Source organism: Aquarana catesbeiana, linkage group LG02 (assembly GCF_042186555.1).
Source record: "Aquarana catesbeiana isolate 2022-GZ linkage group LG02, ASM4218655v1, whole genome shotgun sequence".
In the NCBI taxonomy this organism is placed as follows: Eukaryota; Metazoa; Chordata; class Amphibia; order Anura; family Ranidae; genus Aquarana; species Aquarana catesbeiana.
In genome coordinates this window covers 36,675,087-36,698,727 of record NC_133325.1, presented here as the reverse complement: position 1 = coordinate 36,698,727, position 23,641 = coordinate 36,675,087, and the positions used below count along the sequence as shown (strand labels likewise).

Genomic DNA, 23,641 nt, shown 5'->3' with positions numbered 1-23,641 from the left:
AGGAGCGCCAGGTATAGTATACACAGAACTGGATTGGCTGCATTGCTCCCTCACATAGCTCAGCAATGTGGCCTTTAAATCTGTCCTCCAGTCTTCCCTTCAGTCTTCCACAGTTGCAGACGCTCCTCTCTATGATTTCTATCACTTTCACTGCACACTGTGAGCTTCTCATGTTTTTCAACATTTAAAAAAAAAAAAAAAGAAAAAAACCTGGACCTGAAATTGGCTTGAAAAGAAACCTCTACTGAGCAAAGTCAGATCTAAAGTCACATCCTAGTTTCAGGTTCTCATGTTAGAAAATGTTGAAGCCACAGGATCATCATGACAGCCGGGTAACTAGTATTTTTTAGAAGAAAAGGCCAACAACGGCAACCTCCATTTTCCTTCGTACAGATTTCCTCTAAAGACATGTTCTATCGTTTGCAGAAATGCAATAAATGCTCCCACATAATTAAAAAAGAACAAAAAAAAATGAAACGTATTAAAATTATTGCATTGAAGCCTGCAGAGCAATCAGTGCATCACAGGTGCAGGTCCTCGTTAACCACTTGCCTAGCGGGCACTTTTACCCCCTTCCTGCCCAGGCCAATTTTCAGTGCTGTCACACTTTGAATAAAAATTGCGTGGTCATGCTACACTGTACACAAACAGGTTAGGGAATGTAGGCGTTATTTCAGGTCACAATTTTAATATGGGTGCAACATGAAACCTGGTCCCAAAAAGGTGGACTATGCCTTTAAGTAATATCCATTACACACAGAACACCCTACTACAGCCTAGAGCTGCACAATTAATCGTTACAGGATTGACCCCCCTCCAATGATCCTGATTCTTTCATGTAACAAGTATATAGAGAGTTCTCGACTCACTCTGGCAGTCTGCCAAACCGGGCAGTCTGCCAAGTTTTTAAGTTAAGTTACATTGTAACTTTTCTGTCTTAGATCAAAAGGGATACAATTGTGTGAATATGCAGGAAGTTTAACCACTTAAAGTCTAAACCTTTTTCTGACACTTGTTTCTTAGGGTCCTTTCACACGGGACGGATCCGTGATGATCTGCCCCGTGAACATCCGCTGTCAGATCTCCGCTCTCCCCTATGGGGGGGGGGGGGGGGGGGGAAATCGGATGAACATGGACCGTCTGTCCGTGTTCATCCGATCCACTCTGCAGACGGATAGAAAAATAGGTTTTTCCTCCGTCTGCAGAATCGGACCACAGCGGGGACGGATGATATCGGGTGTCAGCGGATGTTCATGCGCCGACACCCGATATCCCATAGGGATGCATGTATGTCCGTATTTCATCTGAGAACGGATGGATGAAATATGGACAAACTGTCCGCACGTGCGAAAGGGGCCTTACAGTTAAAATCAGATTTTTTTTTTTTGCTAGAAAATTACGCCAAACATTATATATATTTTTTTAGCAGAGACCCTATGGAATAAAATGGCGATGGTTGCAATATTTTAAGTCACACTGTATTTGCCCAGTGGTCTTTCAAAACACAATTTTTTGGGAAAAATACACTTCAAAAGAATAAAAAAAAAAAAACACCCCAAACAGTAAAGTTAGCCCAAATATTTTGTTTAATGTGATAGATGATGTTACGCTGTGAGAATTTAGACTCTGCGTCCACCCCAGAGTCTAAATGATTGATAACGATCAGATTTAGTGTCCGTCCTTTCAGACAGATCCTCTTCATCCAACTCTGAATAAAATAGTGGAGGATGATCACCGAGCGAGCCGAATACACAGACAGCCGACTCATTGTGTCTGTGTGCGGGATCAGCAGTCCTCGCTGCATCTCCATCCCCTCCAGCCAGACGACAAGCTGCAAGATAACACATTAAAAATCTTCCCACATAGCAGAACAGCAAGAGGCCGGCATGGAAGAGGACCCGTCACAGAATACAGATTGTAGAAGGACCTGAACACACAAGTCATTGCATTAGCAACCACTTTACTGTAATGCATGTTACCATGCTGCCACGTCTATCACAGGGCACGTTGGGGTTGCATGGCATTGCATCTCATGCACACAGAGCATTTGCCCATCTCTCATGGATACCCCCTTTCCGCCTGGCAGCAGCACTTGGGCAGAAAAAAAAAAAAATAGCTTGATGTGTCACTGAAATGAATTAAATTCCCAAGTGCTTGTGTGTTTACAGGCGTCAAGCGTTTTGTTCTTCTACCTAATCGCTGCTGTTCCTGGACATGCTGGCAGTGGGGTTCTGCTTCTAAACACCTATGTGTGACGGGACACTTAGGCAAACATGGAGGGGCATTTAAAGTGTTACTAAACCCACAAAAGTAAAATCAGTCTGTATATGCAGCCTAGCCTGCTTGTTATACTCACTGTGGAACTTAAGAGGTTAATCTTCTGCATTGTGTAAAAAGGCTGTTTGATCCTGTATGCACAGATCCTCCCCCTCCTGCACTGTCTATCTGGGGAAGGCCAGCTAACACAGGCAGGAGTAGCCGACCTGCACATGCTCAGTTGTGTCTTTATGCTGGAGAGAACATTTACTTGTTCTCAGAGATAGCCAGGTCACATGATACTGACATCACACATGTGGGCGTGTATACAGGCTGCAGTGGAAATTTCCTCCTACCTGAACTCTCAGCACTGGAGAAACTGTGCAGTTTATCATGTAACCGTGGTATACAAATCGTCCAAAAAAGGTATATTGGGGCAATATTTTAATGTAAAAAGATGATTTATGTGGGTACTGTGAGGGGGGGGGGGGGGGGATTTATGAACTATTTTCATATCACCTAATATGGAGAGGCGCTTAGAGGCACCCCTAAAAGCAGAGGACTAGTGCACATGAGGCCTTAGTGTATTGTACCTGCACTGGGTCGACACACGTTAGGGGCCCATTGACACCATCTCTATGTGCATTACCGCAAAGTGCACTACAGTGCCATTCATACCGAATGCCACCCCAACAAACCATCCATTAAATGCACCTTAAAAGCAGCAAAGCAAGGCATGTTGGCAAGGAGTGTTGGGGATGCAATTCAAATGAATGGTACATGTTGCAGCAATGAGATGGTGTGAATGACCATCTTACCATGACAGCGGTGTGAATGGGCCCCAATACCACTGCTGATAGTAACCCTCCAGTATAATAAAATTCCCAGTTCATGGGAACCAGCATCATCCATTCACATGACTGAAGCCTACAAAGCAACGCTTACTTGCAATGACTAAAACTGCTGCCCCCCCCCCCCCCCCCCCCCACCCCCCCCCCCCCCCCCCCCCCCCCCGAGCTCCCTCGTATATTCTGCAGCCTAGGTAACCAAGGTGTGTTTCTCAACTACAAGTACATGGTACAGCAGCCACATATCAGGAATAGGAAATGCTGGGGTAACATATTTTAAGCTGCAAAAAAAAAAAAAAAAAAAAAAACAACCCCACCACACACACAACCCCACACTGAGACCGATTCCCCCATCCACACATTGGTGGGGAATCCTCCCCGCTGAGTCATTGTATTCTGACATCAGGGAGACCTCCCCACCTTTACAAATACACAGATCAGCACTGTAGCCTATAACCTACAGAACTGGTCAAGCAGCTTTTTTCCCAACAGGGAAGTTGATCGGTAGACCACAGGGGGCTACACCTGGGTTGAAATTCCTCTGGTCCCTGCTGAACCGGACACATTTCAATCCATGTATGGTCAGCTTTAGCCTTTAGAATCTTGGGGAAAAAAATAAATATATAAATAAAAAGCCCCAGACTTCTACGACGACTGAACGTGAAGCAAAGATCTTACCCGGAGGCTCTGGAGATTCCTACAGATTCTGGTACATACAGATCAGATTCTGGTACATATAAGAGGGCTTTCACATCGAGCCACCTAGGGCGTCAGTGGTAAAGCGGCGCTTTACCGTCGATATTCGGCCGCTAGCGGGGTGGTTTTAACCCCCCCGCTATCGGCCAAAAAGGGATTAAATCCACCCACAAAAACGCAGCGCTGCCCCATTGATTTCAATGGGGAGCAGCGGTGGAGGAGCGGTGAGTTCACCGCTCCTAAGAAGCTGCTGGCAGGACTTTTTCTGACGCCCTGCCAGCGCACCGCTCCAGTGTGAAAGCCCTCGCCTTTGGGGGGGCGGAAGGGCAAGCTGCCTTGGCACCCCAGCCATGGTGAAACTACAAGTCCCATGATGCATTGCAAGACTTCCACAGGCATTAAGGAATTTGTAGTTTAAACACAGCTGGAGTCTACCTTTGCTTAAGGGCCCTCGAACACGGAGCCGCTCTGAGCTGTACACACAACACAGCAGCAAAAATTAAAACAGCAAGTCGTATTTGGTGGCCATTACTGCTGCTGAATGCACCCCCATGCAAGTCTATGGAGCCGCACTGCAACCACCCCGGTGCAAACAGGCAGAATTCTCCTTTAAAAAAGGTGAACACTGAACTAATAAAATGCGTGATGGGGGGACAAAAAAAAAAAAAAAAAAAAAAAAAAAAAAAAAACCCCACACAACACAACACACTATAAAACAGGGATATGCAATAAGTGGACCTCCAGCTGTTGCAAAACTACAAGTCCCATCATGCCTCTGGGTGTCATGCTTGTGGCTGTCAGAGTCTTGCTATGCCTCATGGGACTTGTAGTTCTGCAACAGCTGGAGGTCCGCTAATTGCATATTTCTGCTCTATGAGATCTCTTTACCATACTGATGGGTATATAAGTGGAAGCTGAAATTATATATATATATATATATATATATATATATATATATATATATATATATATATATATATATATATATATATATATATATATATATATATATATATATATATACACACACACACACACACATACATATATATACACACACACAGCTGTGTAATGGTAATTAAGGCGGAGGCACCAATAATTACTAGAGTTAGATTTAATTGCAATCCAGATGTACACAAGTCTGCCTCGGTCATCTAGAATAGCTACAGAGAGAGATAGACGGCATACAGAGTGCCAGTATTTGGTGCACTACAAGTATCAGCAAGAACCCCCTGGTTCAGAAATGAGCAATCTGTAGTGTCTGGGACCATGTTTTAGCAGGCAGGATATGCTGTGACTTGTAGTTCCCCCCTCACTGCGATGCCATGTTGCGTTTCATTTATACTCAGCATATAACCAACTCAAAGCCGTGTCATCCTGGTCTCATAGTGGTCACACAGTGCATTATTATTACCAGCTGTGACTAAGGGGCTCATTCACATGTATGGCTATACTGCTGCCCCTCTGAAAAGCAATCTGTAGCGTATGTGACAGACAGCGAAGAGGCATTACATTGCCAATTCATCCCCTGCTTTAACCCCTCAATGCTGACCCGCGACTAAGTGCACTGCGTGTGGTTGCAGGGCGGGTGAGACGTGATCCCATTTTCACATCTATGCAGCTTGTGGTTGATGCATTTTGCAAGTTTTTTTTTTTTTGATAATGGGAAAGTATGAGAGGTCTGTTTATGGAGTGCAACTTTAATGTGACTTTACACTCGCTGGCAATCAAGTAGCATCAAAGTAGTACAGGAACCTTTATGTGTCCAAAGTCACATGTTAAGGTTGGAGTTAAATGTGAAGGATAGAATGCTAACCCTAATGATGATTACTGCTAAATCTGATATTTATCCCTAGCCCATAACCTTAATCCTAACATACAACTTTGGACATAAAAAGTTCCTGCACTACTTTGATGCTACTTGAGTACCAGAGAGTGTAAAGTCGCATCAAAGTCGCACTCCATGAACAGAACTATCATACTTTCCTATCAGCAGCGTTAATTTCGTCAACGAAAAAGTTTGTCAAAGTTTTCGTCAGCTACATTTTTACAGCGACGAAAACGAAACGTACAGCACATTTTCCATTCACTGACGACAACTATGAGGAAAATTCAGATCTGTTTTCATTAACGAACGAAAAACGGGACGAATATGTGAGGCAGGGATGTATACCCTCGTGAACTAACTTCCGGTTTTCACAGAGCTCTGCCTGCTTCCGCTCCCAGCAACCAAGCAAGTTTAATCAACTGTGTGCATCTTCCGTGACAACTGCCAGAGACCAGAGGAGCACTGTGCATTACAGGCAGGCCTCCCGAGTCCCGACTTATGGGGCAAACACCCACATCCAGAGCAGAGAGCAGGCCGAGTGTGTAGTACTAGTGTACATTACCATTACAGCCTGAGGCCTCCCCTAAGACCACCATCCGTCCAAAGCACTGTGTGTGCATTACTACAGGCCTCCTCTGACCCCTGGCAGAGACATCCAGAGCACTGTGCATTATAGGCCATCCTTCAGACCTGAGGCCACATCCGTCCGGCATTCGAGGCCTCCTCAGGCCACATCCGTCCGGCATTCGAGGCCTCCTCAGGCCACATCCGTCCGGCATTCGAGGCCTCCTCAGGCCACATCCGTCCGGCATTCGAGGCCTCCTCAGGCCACATCCGTCCGGCATTCGAGGCCTCCTCAGGCCACATCCGTCCGGCATTCGAGGCCTCCTCAGGCCACATCCGTCCGGCATTCGAGGCCTCCTCAGGCCACATCCGTCCGGCATTCGAGGCCTCCTCAGGCCACATCCGTCCGGCATTCGAGGCCTCCTCAGGCCACATCCGTCCGGCATTCGAGGCCTCCTCAGGCCACATCCGTCCGGCATTCGAGGCCTCCTCAGGCCACATCCGTCCGGCATTCGAGGCCTCCTCAGACCAATGTGTGTGCATTATTACAGGCCTCCTCTAACCAGTGGCAGTGACATTCAGGGCACTGTGCATTACAGGCCATCCTTCAGACCAAAGACCACCGTCCAGAGCACTGTGCAGCATTACAGGCCTTCTCAGACCGTCCAGAGAGGCTAAATCTGTATCTATGAGTTTGTTCAAACCCTAATACCATAAATAACGATATTAGATTTTTTTTTTACTCCAGGAGTATATAATAGAGTTTGGAAATTCTAGAGAAATGCATTACAATTTAACTAAAAACATTAGATTTTAGATGACTAAAAATGGGACTAAAACTAAAATGCCATTTTAGTCCTAAGACTAAATCGAAATTTGCTGCCAAAATAAACTAACAATGCCTACAAAAAAAAAAAAAAAAGGGGGGGGGGGTGTGGGGGCGCAAAAAAAACGCAACCCATTGCGTTTTTGGTGTGGGTCACGTTTATTGCTAAACACAATCTGCTGTGAAAATAAATAAAGAATAAAAACCTTGAACCTTTGCAGGTTCAAAAAACGCACAGATATGAACTGGATCCATAAGAAACCATGTTAAATGGACTGAAAAAAAAAACAAAAAAAAAAAAAAAAAAACCACCACACACAGGCATGAACCAAGGATAATAAGTTGCGTTTGGCGGCAGTACTGCCTGCTGAAAGCAACATACCCTGTCATTTTTTTTTTTTGTGCAAAGCATCACAGCCGCCGCAAGTACACAGCCTTGAGCAACAGCAACCCCCCCCCCCCAGTTGAGGTGGGCAGTCAGCTGGGGGTGGTAAAACTGTGGCTCAACTGCCTGGCTTTTAATGCCACCCGTGTAAACGGGCCCACAATGTGTCAGCACAAGGTCATAAGTCAGCTAAAAAAAATCAAAACATGACAAATATGATCGACCCAGACCATAAGCCGGCACCATCTACACTGCTGGTCTTGCCCCTGGTCAATATCGGCATCCAGAAATATTCCAGCATCGTACATCACCAGGATCCACAAAATAAAAAAAATCAGACACAAAGACATTTATGAATACTACACAATGACACCCCAATACGTCCTCATGAAAAAAGCTTGATATACTGGTTACCTGGTTTTAGTGGCCAGACCTGTCATAACCAACACTCTACGGCCAATAAACCTTTATCTAGATTGACCACTCTGTACATGTGGTGACAGTATGGAGTGCATAGATTTAAAAATAAAAAAAAAATGCATAGGAATAAGCCTGGTGAAAGTGCCTGTACATTTAGAATGGGGCAAATACACAAAATGTTATTATTATCAGGCTATTTCTTGTGCTGGTCGAATGTTTTGCATGGATTTGAACTGAAAATACTGCATTTGGCCACTAGATGGCGCCAAGTGTCAAGAAATTCCTATGATACGCAGGAGGTGTCTTTATTTAATAAGAAAAAAAAAAATTGCCTAGCATTTGGCCACTAGATGGCGCTAAGTGTCACAAGAAATAACTATGATACTCAGGGGTGCCTTTATATAAAAAAAAGAATTTGACTAGCATTTGGCCACGAGATGGCGCCATGGATAATAGGAAATTCTAATGATATTTAGTGCCATCTAGTGGCCAAATGTTAGGCTTTTTTTTTTTTTTTTTTAAAATAAAGATATCCTGAACAGGTAGAAATGAGGTGCTGGAGGCACATTATCCGTAGATCAGTCCAATGGTGATAAGGCACACTGGCTCTGGTGAGGTCACCGTTTACTGTTGCCTATAATCAAATAATTTGTTCAGAACAGGAAATAGCCTAAAGAACATTTGTTTGGCCAAGTTCACCCAGAATGAATGTACAGGGCGATTGGCTGGACGAATGGCTGTGCAGATTATTAATAGAGACCCCCTTAGTATGTAGGTAAGTGGGCACCAATGAAAGGTACGGCCCATTAACAGTAATCTGAAGAACAAGTGTAGGAATAAAGCTTCCTCTATATCTCAATATACAAAAAGATGGAGAGACAGATCCACTTCCTGTAAGGATTTCTATTTTTCTGTGAGATAAAATGTAAATGTCACCCATCTCCCCCCTGTATACATCACACATAAAAGGACCATATAAAATAAAGGGAGACATTATAAGAGAACATCCCCCTGAACTGATCAGACACAGAGATCCATCAATGAGAACATATTACAGGTATGAGAAAAGGGTGACCATGGGGGCCATGATTGGATGGTGGGGGGGTGGGGATTGAGGAAGTCTGGACCCATGATTGGATGGTGGGGGGGGGGGGAGAGAGGAAGTCTGGACCCATGATTGGATGGTGGGGGGGGGGAGAGAGGAAGTCTGGACCCATGATTGGATGGTGGGGGGGGGGGGGAGAGAGGAAGTCTGGACCCATGATTGGATGGTGGGGGGGGGGGAGAGAGGAAGTCTGGACCCATGATTAGATGGTGGGGGGGGGGGGGTGGGAGAGGAAGTCTGGACCCATGATTGGATGGTGGGGGGGGGGGGGAGAGAGGAAGTCTGGACCAATGATTGGATGGTGGGGGGAGAGAGGAAGTCTGGACCCATGATTGGATGGTGGGGGGGGGAGAGGAAGTCTGGACCAATGATTGGATGGTGGGGGGAGAGAGGAAGCCTGGACCCATGATTGGATGGTGGGGGGGGGGGGGAAGTCTGGACCCATGATTGGATGGTGGGGGGGGGGAGAGGAAGTCTGGACCCATGATTGGATGGTGGGGGGGGGGGGGGGAGAGGAAGCCTGGACCCATGATTGGATGGTGGGGGGGGGGGGGGGGAGAGGAAGCCTGGACCCATGATTGGATGGTGGGGGGGGGGAGGAAGTCTGGACCCATGATTGGATGGTGGGGGGGGGGGGAGAGGAAGTCTGGACCCATGATTGGATGGTGGGGGGGGGGGGGAGAGGAAGTCTGGACCCATGATTGGATGGTGGGGGGGGGGGAGGAAGTCTGGACCCATGATTGGATGGTGGGGGGGGGAGGAAGTCTGGACCCATGATTGGATGGTGGGGGGGAGGGGAGAGAGAGGAAGTCTGGACCCATGATTGGATGGTGGGGGGGGTGAAGAGAGGAAGTCTGGACCCATGATTGGATGGTGGGGGGGGGGGGGGGAGTCTGGACCCATGATTGGATGGTGGGGGGGGGGGGGGGAGTCTGGACCCATGATTGGATGGTGGGGGGAGAGAGGAAGTCTGGACCCATGATTGGATGGTGGGGGGGGGGGGGAGTCTGGACCCATGATTGGATGGTGTGGGGGGGGGGGGGAGAGGAAGTCTGGACCCATGATTGGATGGTGGGGGGAGAGAGGAAGTCTGGACCCATGATTGGATGGTGGGGGGAGAGAGGAAGTCTGGACCCATGATTGGATGGTGGGGGGGGGAGAGAGGAAGTCTGGACCAATGATTGGATGGTGGGGGGAGAGAGGAAGTCTGGACCCATGATTGGATGGGGGGGGGGGAGTCTGGACCCATGATTGGATGGTGGGGGGAGAGAGAGGAAGTCTGGACCCATGATTGGATGGGGGGGGAGAGAGGAAGTCTGGACCCATGATTGGATGGGGGGGGGAGAGAGGAAGTCTGGACCCATGATTGGATGGGGGGGGGGGAGAGAGGAAGTCTGGACCCATGATTGGATGTGGGGGGGGAGAGAGGAAGTCTGGACCCATGATTGGATGGGGGGGGGGGAGAGGAAGTCTTGACCCATGATTGGATGGGGGGGGGGGGAGAGGAAGTCTGGACCCATGATTGGATGGTGGGGGGAGAGAGGAAGTCTGGACCCATGATTGGATGGGGGGGGGGGGGAGAGGAAGTCTGGACCCATGATTGGATGGGGGGGGGGGAGAGGAAGTCTGGACCCATGATTGGATGGTGGGGGGAGAGAGGAAGTCTGGACCCATGATTGGATGGGGGGGGGGGGGGAGAGGAAGTCTGGACCCATGATTGGATGGGGGGGGGGAGAGGAAGTCTGGACCCATGATTGGATGGGGGGGGGGAGAGAGAGGAAGTCTGGACCCATGATTGGATGGGGGGGGGGGGAAGGAGAGGAAGTCTGGACCCATGATTGGATGGGGGGGGGGGGAAGGAGAGGAAGTCTGGACCCATGATTGGATGGGGGGGGGGGAAGAAGGAGAGGAAGTCTGGACCCATGATTGGATGGGGGGGGGGGGGAGAGGAAGCCTGGACCCATGATTGGATGGGGGGGGGGAAGAGAGGAAGTCTGGACCCATGATTGGATGGGGGGGGGGGGAGAGAGGAAGTCTGGACCCATGATTGGATGGGGGGGGGGGAGAGAGGAAGTCTGGACCCATGATTGGATGGGGGGGGGGAGAGAGGAAGCCTGGACCCATGATTGGATGGGGGGGGGGGGGGGAGGAAGCCTGGACCCATGATTGGATGGGGGGGGAGGGGAGAGGAAGCCTGGACCCATGATTGGATGGTGGGGGGGGGGGGGGGAGGAAGCCTGGACCCATGATTGGATGCTGGGAAGGTGAAAAAAGGCTCATTGGGTTGGTAATAAGCAGAATGGGTAGGGACCTAAGCTCACGAACAGGTTATGATGGGGGGGGGGATGGGCTCCCAGTCTCTAGTAGTGATAGGAAGCCGGCAGGACTGGCTCACAATCACGTGACCACTTTGACAGCCAATCATAGTGGTCACATGATCAGGGCAGTCCTACCCACACCTGGGTAAAGGGTTCAAAAACCCATCAGTAAGCTGACAAGTGGAGGAGCCAAAAATAAAAATGAAGACACAACACTGACTGAGCATCTGTGGCCCCCGGGGGACACATCCCCCACTCACTGCAAAGATGAATAAGTAAGTGAACCCCGGCCTAGAGGAATAGTTGGGGATGATGATAAACAGTGTATGGGGAGACTGACTGGATTTAGCACCGGTGAGGAGGGACCATTACGGGAGACGGGGGGCCCCACCGGTGAGGAGGGACCATTACGGGAGACGGGGGGCCCCACCGGTGAGGAGGGACCATTACGGGAGATGGGGGGGCACCACCGGTGAGGAGGGACCATTACGGGAGATGGGGGGCACCGGTGAGGAGGGCATTAATGCATAACTAGTGGAGATGGATTAGAACCCCTGTCAGATTTGATTGCGGTCCTTGTCCCTGTTAGGAAGATTCTCCCTCTCTTTGTCCTGTTTATAGTTATCATAGAAAGTAAAAGTCCCACATTTGGAGTTGTCCCCAGAACAGGAATAGAGGGGACATCTTCCAATGGGGACACCCTGGGATTCTCTCACTCTAGAGGGATTTCCTCTCACTTCCTGTTGTGGCTATGGACCAGGAAGTGAAGGAAAATCTTCCCAATGGGACACAGATGGTGAAAAAATAGGAATTATAGCCCATCCTCACTCCTCGCTTTGCCTCCAATTCTACTTTAAGGCTGGGTTCACACAGGTGCGATATGGATACCGCATGCGATTTGCACCGTATACCAGTGCACAACACCAGCACTGTCTGTGCGATGCAAATCCAGCCATACAGTTTATATGGCTGAAATCGAATCTGCACCAAATCGATGCAGGACCCCCCCCCTCCCCCCGCATTGCATGGGTGTTAACACCGATGTGATTCTGGCAATCGCACTGAGTTTTGTGATCTGTTTTGGGGTGTCATTAAGTTAACATTGACACCTGCAGCAGATCATATGGACGCTGTGCGATCGTAATGCGGGAAAAGCACAGGATTGGCTGCGTTTCCCGCATTGCACAAGTGTGAACCTAGCCTTAGTGGGAAGATGTGGGGGCAATAGCGGGGACCCGGCAAGGTCTGGCAGAGGACGGCTGGTGAACAGTATATGGGAGGCGAGTCCTGTGATCTGGGGAAGATCTATAGAGGTCCCTGTGTGGTCAGGTCTCAGTAAATGGTGGGGGAGGGGAGGGGTGTATGGAGATTTACAAGTAGATGGAAATTCGCTTTCCAGTTTGAAAGTAAGTGGCCGATGGTCCACAGGTGGTTATCTGGAGCTAGTGATGATCTGGAGGTTCGGGGGGGGGGGGGGGCTTACAGGTCAGGTTATCATGGGGGGGGGGTACAGGTCAGGTGATCAGGGTCGGTATGGGGGGGGTACAGGTCTGGTGATCAGGGGTCGGTATGGGGGGGGTACAGGTCTGGTGATCAGGGGTCGGTATGGGGGGGGGGGGGGGGGTACAGGTCTGGTGATCAGGGGTCGGTATGGGGGGGGGGGGTACAGGTCTGGTGATCAGGGGTCGGTATGGGGGGGGGGGGGGTACAGGTCTGGTGATCAGGGGTCGGTATGGGGGGGGGGGTACAGGTCTGGTGATCAGGGGTCGGTATGGGGGGGGTACAGGTCTGGTGATCAGGGGTCGGTATGGGGGGGGGGGGGGGTACAGGTCTGGTGATCAGGGGTCGGTATGGGGGGGGGGGGGTACAGGTCTGGTGATCAGGGGTCGGTATGGGGGGGGGGGTACAGGTCTGGTGATCAGGGGTCGGTATGGGGGGGGGGGTACAGGTCTGGTGATCAGGGGTCGGTATGGGGGGGTACAGGTCTGGTGATCAGGGGTCGGTATGGGGGGGGGGGGGGGGGGGGTACAGGTCTGGTGATCAGGGGTCGGTATGGGGGGGTACAGGTCTGGTGATCAGGGGTCGGTATGGGGGGGGGGGGGTACAGGTCTGGTGATCAGGGGTCGGTATGGGGGGGGGTACAGGTCTGGTGATCAGGGGTCGGTATGGGGGGGTACAGGTCAGGTGATCAGGGGTCGGTATGGGGGGGGGTACAGGTCTGGTGATCAGGGGTCGGTATGGGGGGGTACAGGTCTGGTGATCAGGGGTCGGTATGGGGGGGGGGGGTACAGGTCTGGTGATCAGGGGTCGGTATGGGGGGGGGGGTACAGGTCTGGTGATCAGGGGTCGGTATGGGGGGGGGGGGGTACAGGTCTGGTGATCAGGGGTCGGTATGGGGGGTGGGTACAGGTCTGGTGATCAGGGGTCGGTATGGGGGGGGGGTACAGGTCTGGTGATCAGGGGTCGGTATGGGGGGGGGTACAGGTCTGGTGATCAGGGGTCGGTATGGGGGGGGGTACAGGTCTGGTGATCAGGGGTCGGTATGGGGGGGGGGGGGGTACAGGTCTGGTGATCAGGGGTCGGTATGGGGGGTACAGGTTAGGTGGGGGAGGGGTGTACACAGTGACAGATCAGGTAGGTGTGGGGGAGGGGTTACACAGATCAGGTAGGTGTGGGGGAGGGGTTACACAGATCAGGTAGGTGTGGGGGAGGGGTTACACAGATCAGGTAGGTGTAGGGGAGGGGTTACACAGATCAGGTAGGTGTGGGGGAGGGGTTACACAGATCAGGTAGGTGTGGGGGAGGGGTTACACAGATCAGGTGAGGGGGGGAGGGGGTTACACGGCCGATGTGAGGCGCACTTACCGCTTTGCTCTCCCAGGAAGACCAGCTTGAATTTCCTGAGCGGGTTACCGAAGTCTCCTCCGGAGGACATGGTGGCGGCGGTGTTGGAGGTTCTGGCTGTGTCGGGTCCCGGGGGAGGAGAGGCGGGAGAGGGCGGCCTGGGAACCGGGGACGTCACTGGCTGTTGGGAGAGCCGCTTCCTTCCCGTGAACTCTCACACACACCTTATTCACAAACCCCGCCCTCTGCAGCCCACAACCAGCCCGCCCCACAGCGCCGCGACTGCCAGGACCTGTCTCCCTGGCAACCGACCGGGGCGGCCAATCAGACACCGGAGCAGACTACCAATGAGCGAGGAGAGGGCGGGGCTAGGCGTCCAGTACAGGAGGACATGAAGAGTGTGGCAGGGAGCTCAGACAGCCAATCACAGTGTGCGGAGACTTTCCAAAGACTACAAGGAGCGCTGCAATCAACAACCTGCTTGTTGTTATCTGCAGCCTGGAGTCTGTCCACCTCATTTCATGTATTGCTGCCTGGCAATGAGAAGACTTCCCCTCAAGTCCTGTCCTGGTGACACCAGGGCAAAAAAAAGAGGGAGGGGGTTGGTGTCAGAGAGAGCATATAATGATAAAAAAAAATCGAATGTTTTGTATTTGGCCTCCGGAAGGTTTTACCCCTCTTCATGACCTGTCCATTGTCTGCTATTCAACACTGCGCTACTTTAACTGGTAATTGCTCAGTCACACAACACTGTACCCAACTGACATTCTTATCATTTTTTGAGACAAATAGAGCTTTTTTTTGGTGGTATTTAATCACCTCTGGGGTTTTTATTTTTTGCTAAACAACATTAAGACAGAAAATTCTGGAAAAAAAATATTGTTAGTTTCTGTTGTAAAGTTTTGCAAATAAGTAATGGAGGCACTGATAGGAAGCACTGATGAGGGGGCACCGATGAGAAGGCAGTGATTAGGAGGCACTGATAGGCAGCACTGATGAGAAGGGACTGATAGGAGGCGCTGATGAGGAGGCACTGATGAGAAGGCAGTGGTGAAGAGGCACTGATAGGCGGCACTGGTGAGGAGGCATGGATAGGTGGCACTGGTGAGGAGGCACTGACAGGTGGCACTGGTGAGGAGGCACTGACAGGTGGCACTTGTGAAGAAGGCACTGATAGGCGGCACTGATGAGGGGGGCACGGATAGGTGGCACTGGTAAGGAGACACTGATAGGTGACACTTGTGAGAAGGCACTGATAGGCAGCACTGGTGAGGTGGCACTGGTGAGAGGGCACTGGTGAGAAGGCACTGGTGAGAAGGCACTGGTGAGGAGGGACTGATAGGAAGGCAGTGGTGAGGAGGGACTGATAGGAAGGCAGGGGTGAGGAGGGACTGATAGGAAGGCAGGGGTGAGGAGGGACTGATAGGAAGGCAGTGGTGAGGAGGGACTGATAGGAAGGCAGTGGTGAGGAGGGACTGCTGAGTAGGCACTGGTGAGGAGGCACTGATTAGGAGGGACTGATAGGTGGCACTGGTGAAGAGACACTGAGAAGGCACTGATAGGAGGCGCTAATGAGGAGGCACTGATGAGAAGGCAGTGGTGAGGAGGCACTGATAGGCGGCACTGGTGAGGAGGCACTGACAGGTGGCACTTGTGAAGAAGGCACTGGTGAGGAGGCACTGATAGGCAGCACTGATGAGGGGGGCACGGATAGGCAGCACTGGTGAGGAGACACAGATAGGTGACACTTGTGAGGAGGCCCTGATGAGAGGGCCCTGATGACAAGGCACTGATAGGAAAGCAGTGGTGAGGTGGCACTGTTTAGGTGGCACTGTTTAGGTGGCACTAGTGAGGAGGCACTGATAGGTGGCACTGATTAGGAGGCATGGATAGGCAGCACTGGTATGGCGGCACTGATGAGGAGGGCCGCTGTGATTGGCATTAAATGAGTAGTGGTGAGGAGGGACTGATTAGGAGGCACGGATAGGTGGCACTGGTGAGGTGGCACTGGTGAGGAGGAACTGATAGGTGGCACTGGTGGGGAGGCACTGATTAGGAGGGACTGATAGGTGGCACTGGTGGGGAGGCACTGATAGGTGGCACTGGTGGGGAGGCACTGATTAGGAGGGACTGATAGGTGGCACTGGTGAGGAGGCACTGATAGGCGGCACTGGTGAGGAGGCACTGATTAGGAGGCAAGGATAGGCGGCACTGGTGAGGCAGCACTGATGAGGAGGGCCGCTGTGATTGGCAGTAAATGTACTGTGGGCGGGCAGCACTTGGTTAAAGTGGTTGTAAAGGAACAATGATTGTTTTCTTGATGCATTCTATGCGTGAAAGTAAAACGTTCAGTGTGCAGCAGCCCCCCTCATACTTACCTGAGCCCCATCTCTGTCCAGCGATGTTTATGATAGCCTTGCTTCTCTGGGGACTCACACTCCTGATTGGCTTTTGGCAGCGCTCCCGCTGCTGTCAATCTTAGCCAGTGAGCCAATCAGGAGACAGAGGGGTTGGGGGTTTGAGCTGCGGATCAACGTGTAAATGGACACACAGAGCGCCTGCTTGTGTGAAGCTTCTTGTGACAACAGAATGTTTTCAACTGATGTGAAATGTAAAAAAAAAAAAAAAAAAAAATCATCAAATCCCCATTATTATCACTGTACAGGAAGGAGCCTTTGCCCATAAACTGCCACAATCAACATGGCGTCTTCAGGCCGCCAAACCAGAGGGGAGTGACATCACGCGCTGACAGCCAACAGCTCCCGCGATAGGCGGGCGAGGCAAGACGCTGGTGTGCGGCCGCATCGGCCACGCCCTTTTTCAGTAGCAAGCTAGGGCGTGGCCCTCTTGTTCTGGAGGGGCGGTGTCTGAGCTGAAAAAAAAAAACAGGCAGCTTGGTTGCGATGAGCAAGTGCGGGACGCCACGTTACTTGCTGGCACTTCCGGGTGACGTCAGGGGGATCTTTGCTCCGAGATGTGCCTTCATCAGCAGTGGGCGGGGTCTGAAGGGATAGCGGGAGGGCTGGGCGAGTCACGTGATATTTGGGTTGTGGATGGAATGCCAGGCTGTGTCTGGAGAGGACGATCAGAGGCACTACAAGTGTCAGCAGAGCTGGAGGGGCGGAGTCACTTGAGTTATAGCTGGTTATACTGTGTACTAGTATTAATATTATTATTTGTATGATTATTAATAATAATACATGCATTTTCTAACTTTTTAACTGGATATATGCGGTATGCATATATCCAGTTAAAAAAAAAAATGTTTATATTTTGTAAATTATTATTATTAATATACCGACTAATAATAATAAAAAAATGTATAGCATGTATAATAATATATCCTTTATTATGATGTGAATAATTACTGGATGTATTTTAATAATAAAAATATATTTATATACTCTGTGTGATAATTTATTCATACCGTATATATCCTGTAAAAAAGTATTACTCATTTTATGTGTGTGTGTGTATGTATGTATGTGTATATAGAGAGAGAGAGAGAGATCCTGTAAATTGTTAATAAAAAAAAAAAAGAAAAATAGTAATAATACACACATATCCTGTATAATAATATATACATGCTGTATATATTCAATTTAAAATAATAAGGATAAACAAATATCCTGTATTATAATAATAATAATAAGATATTCATATATCTTGTAAATTATTATAATACTGAAAAATAATAATACAAATGAAAAAATAAATATGTGTATATGTATGTATGTGTGTATGTGTATATATGTATATGTGTGTGTATGTATGTATGTGTGTGTGTGTAATATATATATATATATATATATATATATATATATATATATATATATATATATATATATATATATATATATATATATATATATATATATATATATATATTACACACATTTGTATTGTGTGTTATAATAATGAAAATAAGTATAATATATCCTGTGAAATAGTATTAGTAATACTAATAATAAAAATACATGTATAGCTTGTATGATACTATATACACATAGATATTTAAATATATATTTACTGTATATATCCTGTAAAATATATTATTTATATATATATATATATATATATATATATATATATATATATATATCCTGTAATATAAAAATGTGCAGAATTATTGTATTGAATGTATTATAATAACTAAGAATACATATATACCCTGTGTGATAATATATGCATGCTATAATTATATCCTGTAAATGATTAATAATATACTGAAAAATCACAGTTTATATATGAGTGCGCGACTTATGTATGCATTTGTTTCTGTGCGCGAACACAGACGGACGGGGGCACTTTAAATTTAAGATGTAAATGTTTTTCTTATTATTTATTTTTATTTTTTTACACTATCCCTTTATTTTTTTTGATCATTTTGATTCCTATTACAAGGAATGTAATCATCCCTTGGAATGGAAATTAGGATGACAGGTCATCTTTATGGAGAGATCTAGGCTCAAAAAGGTACCAAATCTCTTCTTTACTTTTAAAAGCAAAAGATATAAAAAAATAATTATTTTTGATCTTATGCTTTAAAAAAATAAATATAAAAAATAGTTTATTCCACCATGGACCGTAAGTGACATCATGACATCGCTCCGGTACTCCAAGGCCACAGAGGCGATCAAAGACGATCTAGTTTTTTTTTTTTTATTGCCTCTGTGACCAACCGCTTATGAGCCGCTCAGAACGCTTTTAATGAGAAAAGCCAGCCGCTGGCTGAAAAAAACCTATACCAAGGTAATGTCTGATAGACGTGTGCATGACAATAAAATTTGTTTCGATTTGTTAATCTCTTTTTTTAGTTTTGTTAAATTCGGTTGATTCGTTCAATTCGAATTCAGAATTCCTATTCGGAATTTTTTTAATTTTCTTTGAATTTACCGATTTTTTTTTTTTTTTTTTTTTTTTAAATTTTAGATTCGAATAGTTCGCATCGATAAATTTTGAATCGACCGACTCAAAAACTTTAGTTTAGTTTATTTAAAAATCTTCATCAAATGATTACAATGACTCCTTAAATCACCTTTGGCTTAACCACTTAACAACTGGCCCATAGCCAAATGACTGCTGCAGGGCAGTTGCTTAACTCTGGGAGGGCGTACTATGACATCCTCCCAGAATTCCCCTCTCGCGCGCCCCCTGGGGCGCGCACCCGAACACATCCATGACCGCCGGGTCCTGAGGACCCGGCGCATCACGGATCCCGGTAAATGGCCGCTGATCGCGGCCGTTTACCATGTGATCGCGCCGTCAAATGACGGCGTGATCACATGTAAACAGACCGGCGTCATCAGATGACGCCGGTTCCTCTCCTCCCCTCCTGTGTACCGATCGGTACACTGTGAGCGGAGAGGGGGATGGATGGATGGCTGCAGCGCTGTGGGCTGGATGTGTAGTGCCCACAGCGCTGCACAGTGACATCCAGCCATCCATCCATCCATGCTCAGCCATCCCTACTACTCTGCAATGCTGTGCAATACTCTGCAAAGCCCCACATTACCCCCCTGCCATACCCCGCCATACCCTACCATGCTGAGCCATGCTCGGCTGTACACGGCCTCTGTATGTGGCCAGGCTGTGGAAGTCTCACACATGTGGTATCGCCGTACTCAGGAGAAGTAGGAGAATCTATTTTGGGGTGTCATTTTTGGTATGTACATGTTATGTGGTAGAAATATTGTACAAATGGACAACTTTGTGTTAAAAAAAAAAAATGCGTTTTAACCACTTGACTTTGACTTTGTGCGGGGATATCTGAATGATGGGTGCAGCTACAGGCATCATTCAGATATCAGCTTTTTCAGCCGGCGATTCCCTACACCATAAGAATGATCATAGCGGCTGTTCCACTGCTTGATCGTTCTTACGGGAGGCGAGAGGGGATGTCCCCCCCCCCCCGCGCTTCTACTGACTCACCGCTACGATCGAAGCCAGGATCGTTTTTTCCCTGTCCCTGTGTGCTCGCATGCAGAAGTGAACGCATAAGTAAGTCCCGCCCACTTATGAAAACGGTGTTCAAACCACACATGTGAGGTATCGCTGCAATCGGTAGAGCGAGAGCAATAATTTTGGCCTTAGACCTCCTCTGTAACTCAAAACATGTAACCAGTAAAAAATTTTAAAGCGTCGCCTATGGGGATTTTTGAGTAGCAAAGTTTGGCGCCATTCCACAAGCGCGTGCAATTTTGAAAGGTGACATGTTGGGTATCTATTTACTCAGCGTAACTTCATCTTTCACATTATGCAAAAACATTGGGCTAACTTTACTGTTTTGGTTTTTGTAAAGCACAGAACAGTTTTTTTTTAAAAAAAACGCGTTAAAAAAATTGCTGCGCAAATACCGTGCAAGATAAAAAGTTGCAACGACCGCCATTGTATTCTCTAGGGTCTTTGCTAAAAAAACATATATAATGTTTTGGGGTTCTATGTAATTTTCTAGCTAATAAATGATGATTTTTACATGTAGGAGAGAAATGTCAGAATTGGCCTGGGCACTCCAGAACGCCTGAAGGTGCTCCCTGCATGTTGGGCCTCTGTATGTGGCCACGCTGTGTAAATGTCTCACACATGTGGTATCGCCGTACTCGGGAGTAATAGCAGAATGTGTTTTGGGGTGTAATTTGTGGTATGCATATGCGGTGTGTGAGAAATAACCTGCTAATATGACAATTTTGTGGAAAAAAAAAAAAGTAAAAAAAAAACCTTTGATTTTGCAAAGAATTGTGGGAAAAAATGACAACTTCAAAAAACTCACCATGCATCTTTCTAAATACCTTGGAATGTCTTCTTTCCAAAAAGGGGTCATTTGGGGGGTATTTGTACTTTTCTGGCATGTTAGGGTCTCAAGAAATTAGATAGGCCGTCGGTACTTCAGGTGTAATCAATTTTCAGATATTCGCACCATAGCTTTTGGACTCTATAACTTTCACAAAGACCAAATAATATCCACCGATTTGGGTTATTTTTACCAAAGATATGTAGCTGTATACATTTTGGCCAAAATATATGAAGAAAAATTACTAATTTGCAAAATATTATAACAGAAATGAAGAAAAATGTATTTTTTTTTACAGATTTTCCGGTCTTTTTTTCTTTTATAGCGCAAAAAATAAAGAACCCAGCGGTAATTAAATACCACCAAAAGAAAGCTCTATTTGTGTGAAAAAAAGGACAAAAATTTCATATAGATACAGTGTTGCATGACTGAGTAATTGTCATTCAAAATGTGAGAGCACCAAAAGCTGAAAATTGGTCTGGTTAGGAAGGGGGTTTAAGTGCCCAGTTGTCAAGTGGTTAACTAAAACTGCATTATTTCGAAATGGAACTCTAATAACACACACAGTCTTTGATTAAAGCAATATGTGTACAGTCCGAATTCGACCGGAGTTCGATGTAAAATTCAATTCGAATTTCAGTCCGCATTTCCGAAATTCAAAATAATTTAGTTGCGTTATTCGGAGCATTCGGTAAAATTTGTTTACATTGTAATTCGGGTATTCGGATATATCTGAATCTCCAAATAACGAACTGCACAAGTCTAATGGCTGATATCTTCAGCCATAATCCTGGTAAACCACTTGCAAACTGCAATGTGTGTGTGTGTGTGTGTGTATATGTATATGTGTATATGTGTGTATATATAATATATAATATAATATTATATATATATATATATATAATATATATACGTATCTTGGTCGACAACTGGATACATAGTAATTTTTGCATTATGCATAAGGTGTCGTACCACACCACGGCCAGCAAGTGGCGCCCCGTCAGGCAATAGTACAAAGTATATGTTGCACTTTACAGTGGGTGCAGTACTGCACTGTGACAGAAGCGTGCTGAGGCCGCCAGGTGGCGCCCCTCCCCAGTAAGATACGTTGTAGCTATTGTTGCACCCGGTGGCGCCTGGCAGTACTTGTATAACACAAAGTGTAGTACCGCACCATGGCGGCCCACAGGCAATAACACATAGTATCTGTTGTCATTTATAATGGCTGCGGAACGCAGTAAACAGATACCTAACATATCACGCTTTAAAATTGCACACACTCATGGAATGCCAATGAACAAAGGTACTTAAAGACCTCCATAGGTGACAGTTGAAATGCCTTTACAAGTTTAGAGTTACAGAGGAGATTTAGTGCTAGAATTATTGCTCTCACTCTATTTTTTTAATCATTTTTTTTCCTATTGCAAGGAATGTAAACATCTCTTTATAGAGAGACCTGGGGTCAAAAAGAGCCGAAATCTCTTCTTTACCCTTTAAAGCGAAAGATACATTTTTTTTTTTGTCTTAAGGTTTTTTTTTTTTCATTTCCACCCTGGATCGTAAGTGACGTCATGACGTCGCTCCGGTCCTCCAAGGCCATAGAGGTGATCAAAGACCAACTAGTCTTTTATTACCCCTGTGACCAGCCGGCGGCACCATCGGAGCATTTTTTCGCGCGAGCCGGCACAAACGGTAAGCTTAAGAGACCGCGGCGAGCTGCGGGAGGGGAGATGTCCCCTCCCGCCACTTCTGAAAGTGTTCCAGCGGCTCATAAGTCACTTGGAACACTTCCAAGAGAAAGCCAGCTGTGGGCTGTAAGATGAACAATACCGGGGGTTATGGCTGAAATCATCTTAAACTGCTTGCGAGCCGCAATGTGTATATACTGTATACGTATCTTGGTCGGCAAAGTGGATACATCGTCGTTTTTGTAGTACACACAAAGTGCAGTACCGCGCCACAGCCACCAAGTGGTGCCCCATCAGGCAATAATACAAAATATCTGTTGCACTTTACAGTGGTTGCAGTACTGCACGGTGACAGAAGGTGCTCAACTGTGCTGAAGCCACCAGGTGGCGCCCCCTCTCTCCCTGTGGCTTAAATACACTGTCGCTATTGTTGCATTTTTATAGGGGGTGCAGTACTGCAGTGTGGCCACAAGGTGGCTCCCCATCAGGCAATAATACATAGCAGTTCTTGTATTACAGAGAAAGTGCAGTACCGCACCATGTCCACCAGGTAAGCGGCCCAGGTAATTTATAGTGGGTGCAAGGCAGCGCTTCATCGCGCAAAATTACATAGTATTTGTTGTAATTTACAGTGGGTGCAGTACTGCACCGTGGCTGCAAGGTGGCGCCCCCACAGGCAATAATTTATAGTATTTGTTGTAATTTATAGTGGGTGCAGTACTACACTGTGTCCATAAGGTGGAGCTCCATCAGCAAATAATACATACTATCTGTTGTAATTTATAGTTGCTGTAGTACCGCACTGTGGCCGCCATGTGGCGCCCCAACCGGCAATAATACATAGTAGGTGTAATATATAGTGGGTGCAGTACTGCACTGTGCCCGCTTGGTGGTGCCCCATCATCAAACAATAATTTATAGTTTCTGTTGTAATTTATAGTGGGTGCAGTACTACACTGTGGCCACAAGGTGGCGCCTCGTCATGAAATAATACATACTATCTGTTGTAATTTATAGTGGGTGCAGTACTGCTTTGTGGCCGCAAGGTGGCGCCCGATCAGCCAATATCTACG

The 23,641-nt window shown here is 47.4% G+C and overlaps 1 protein-coding gene across 2 annotated transcripts in view; it reads right to left on the bottom strand.

The window, feature by feature from the left end:
• The window catches only part of RAB6A (RAB6A, member RAS oncogene family), a 68,765-nt gene extending 54,409 nt beyond the window's left edge, over nt 1-14,356 (bottom strand). Inside the window, exon 1 of one of the 2 annotated variants that reach the window (XM_073612774.1) lies at nt 14,112-14,356. In XM_073612774.1, coding sequence (XP_073468875.1) covers nt 14,112-14,181 — 70 coding nt within the window. In that variant the 5' untranslated portion in view covers nt 14,182-14,356. The remainder of the gene's footprint in view (nt 1-14,111) is intronic. The other variant, XM_073612773.1, reaches the window with a different exon arrangement.
• Nucleotides 14,357-23,641: the final 9,285 nt, after the last annotated feature.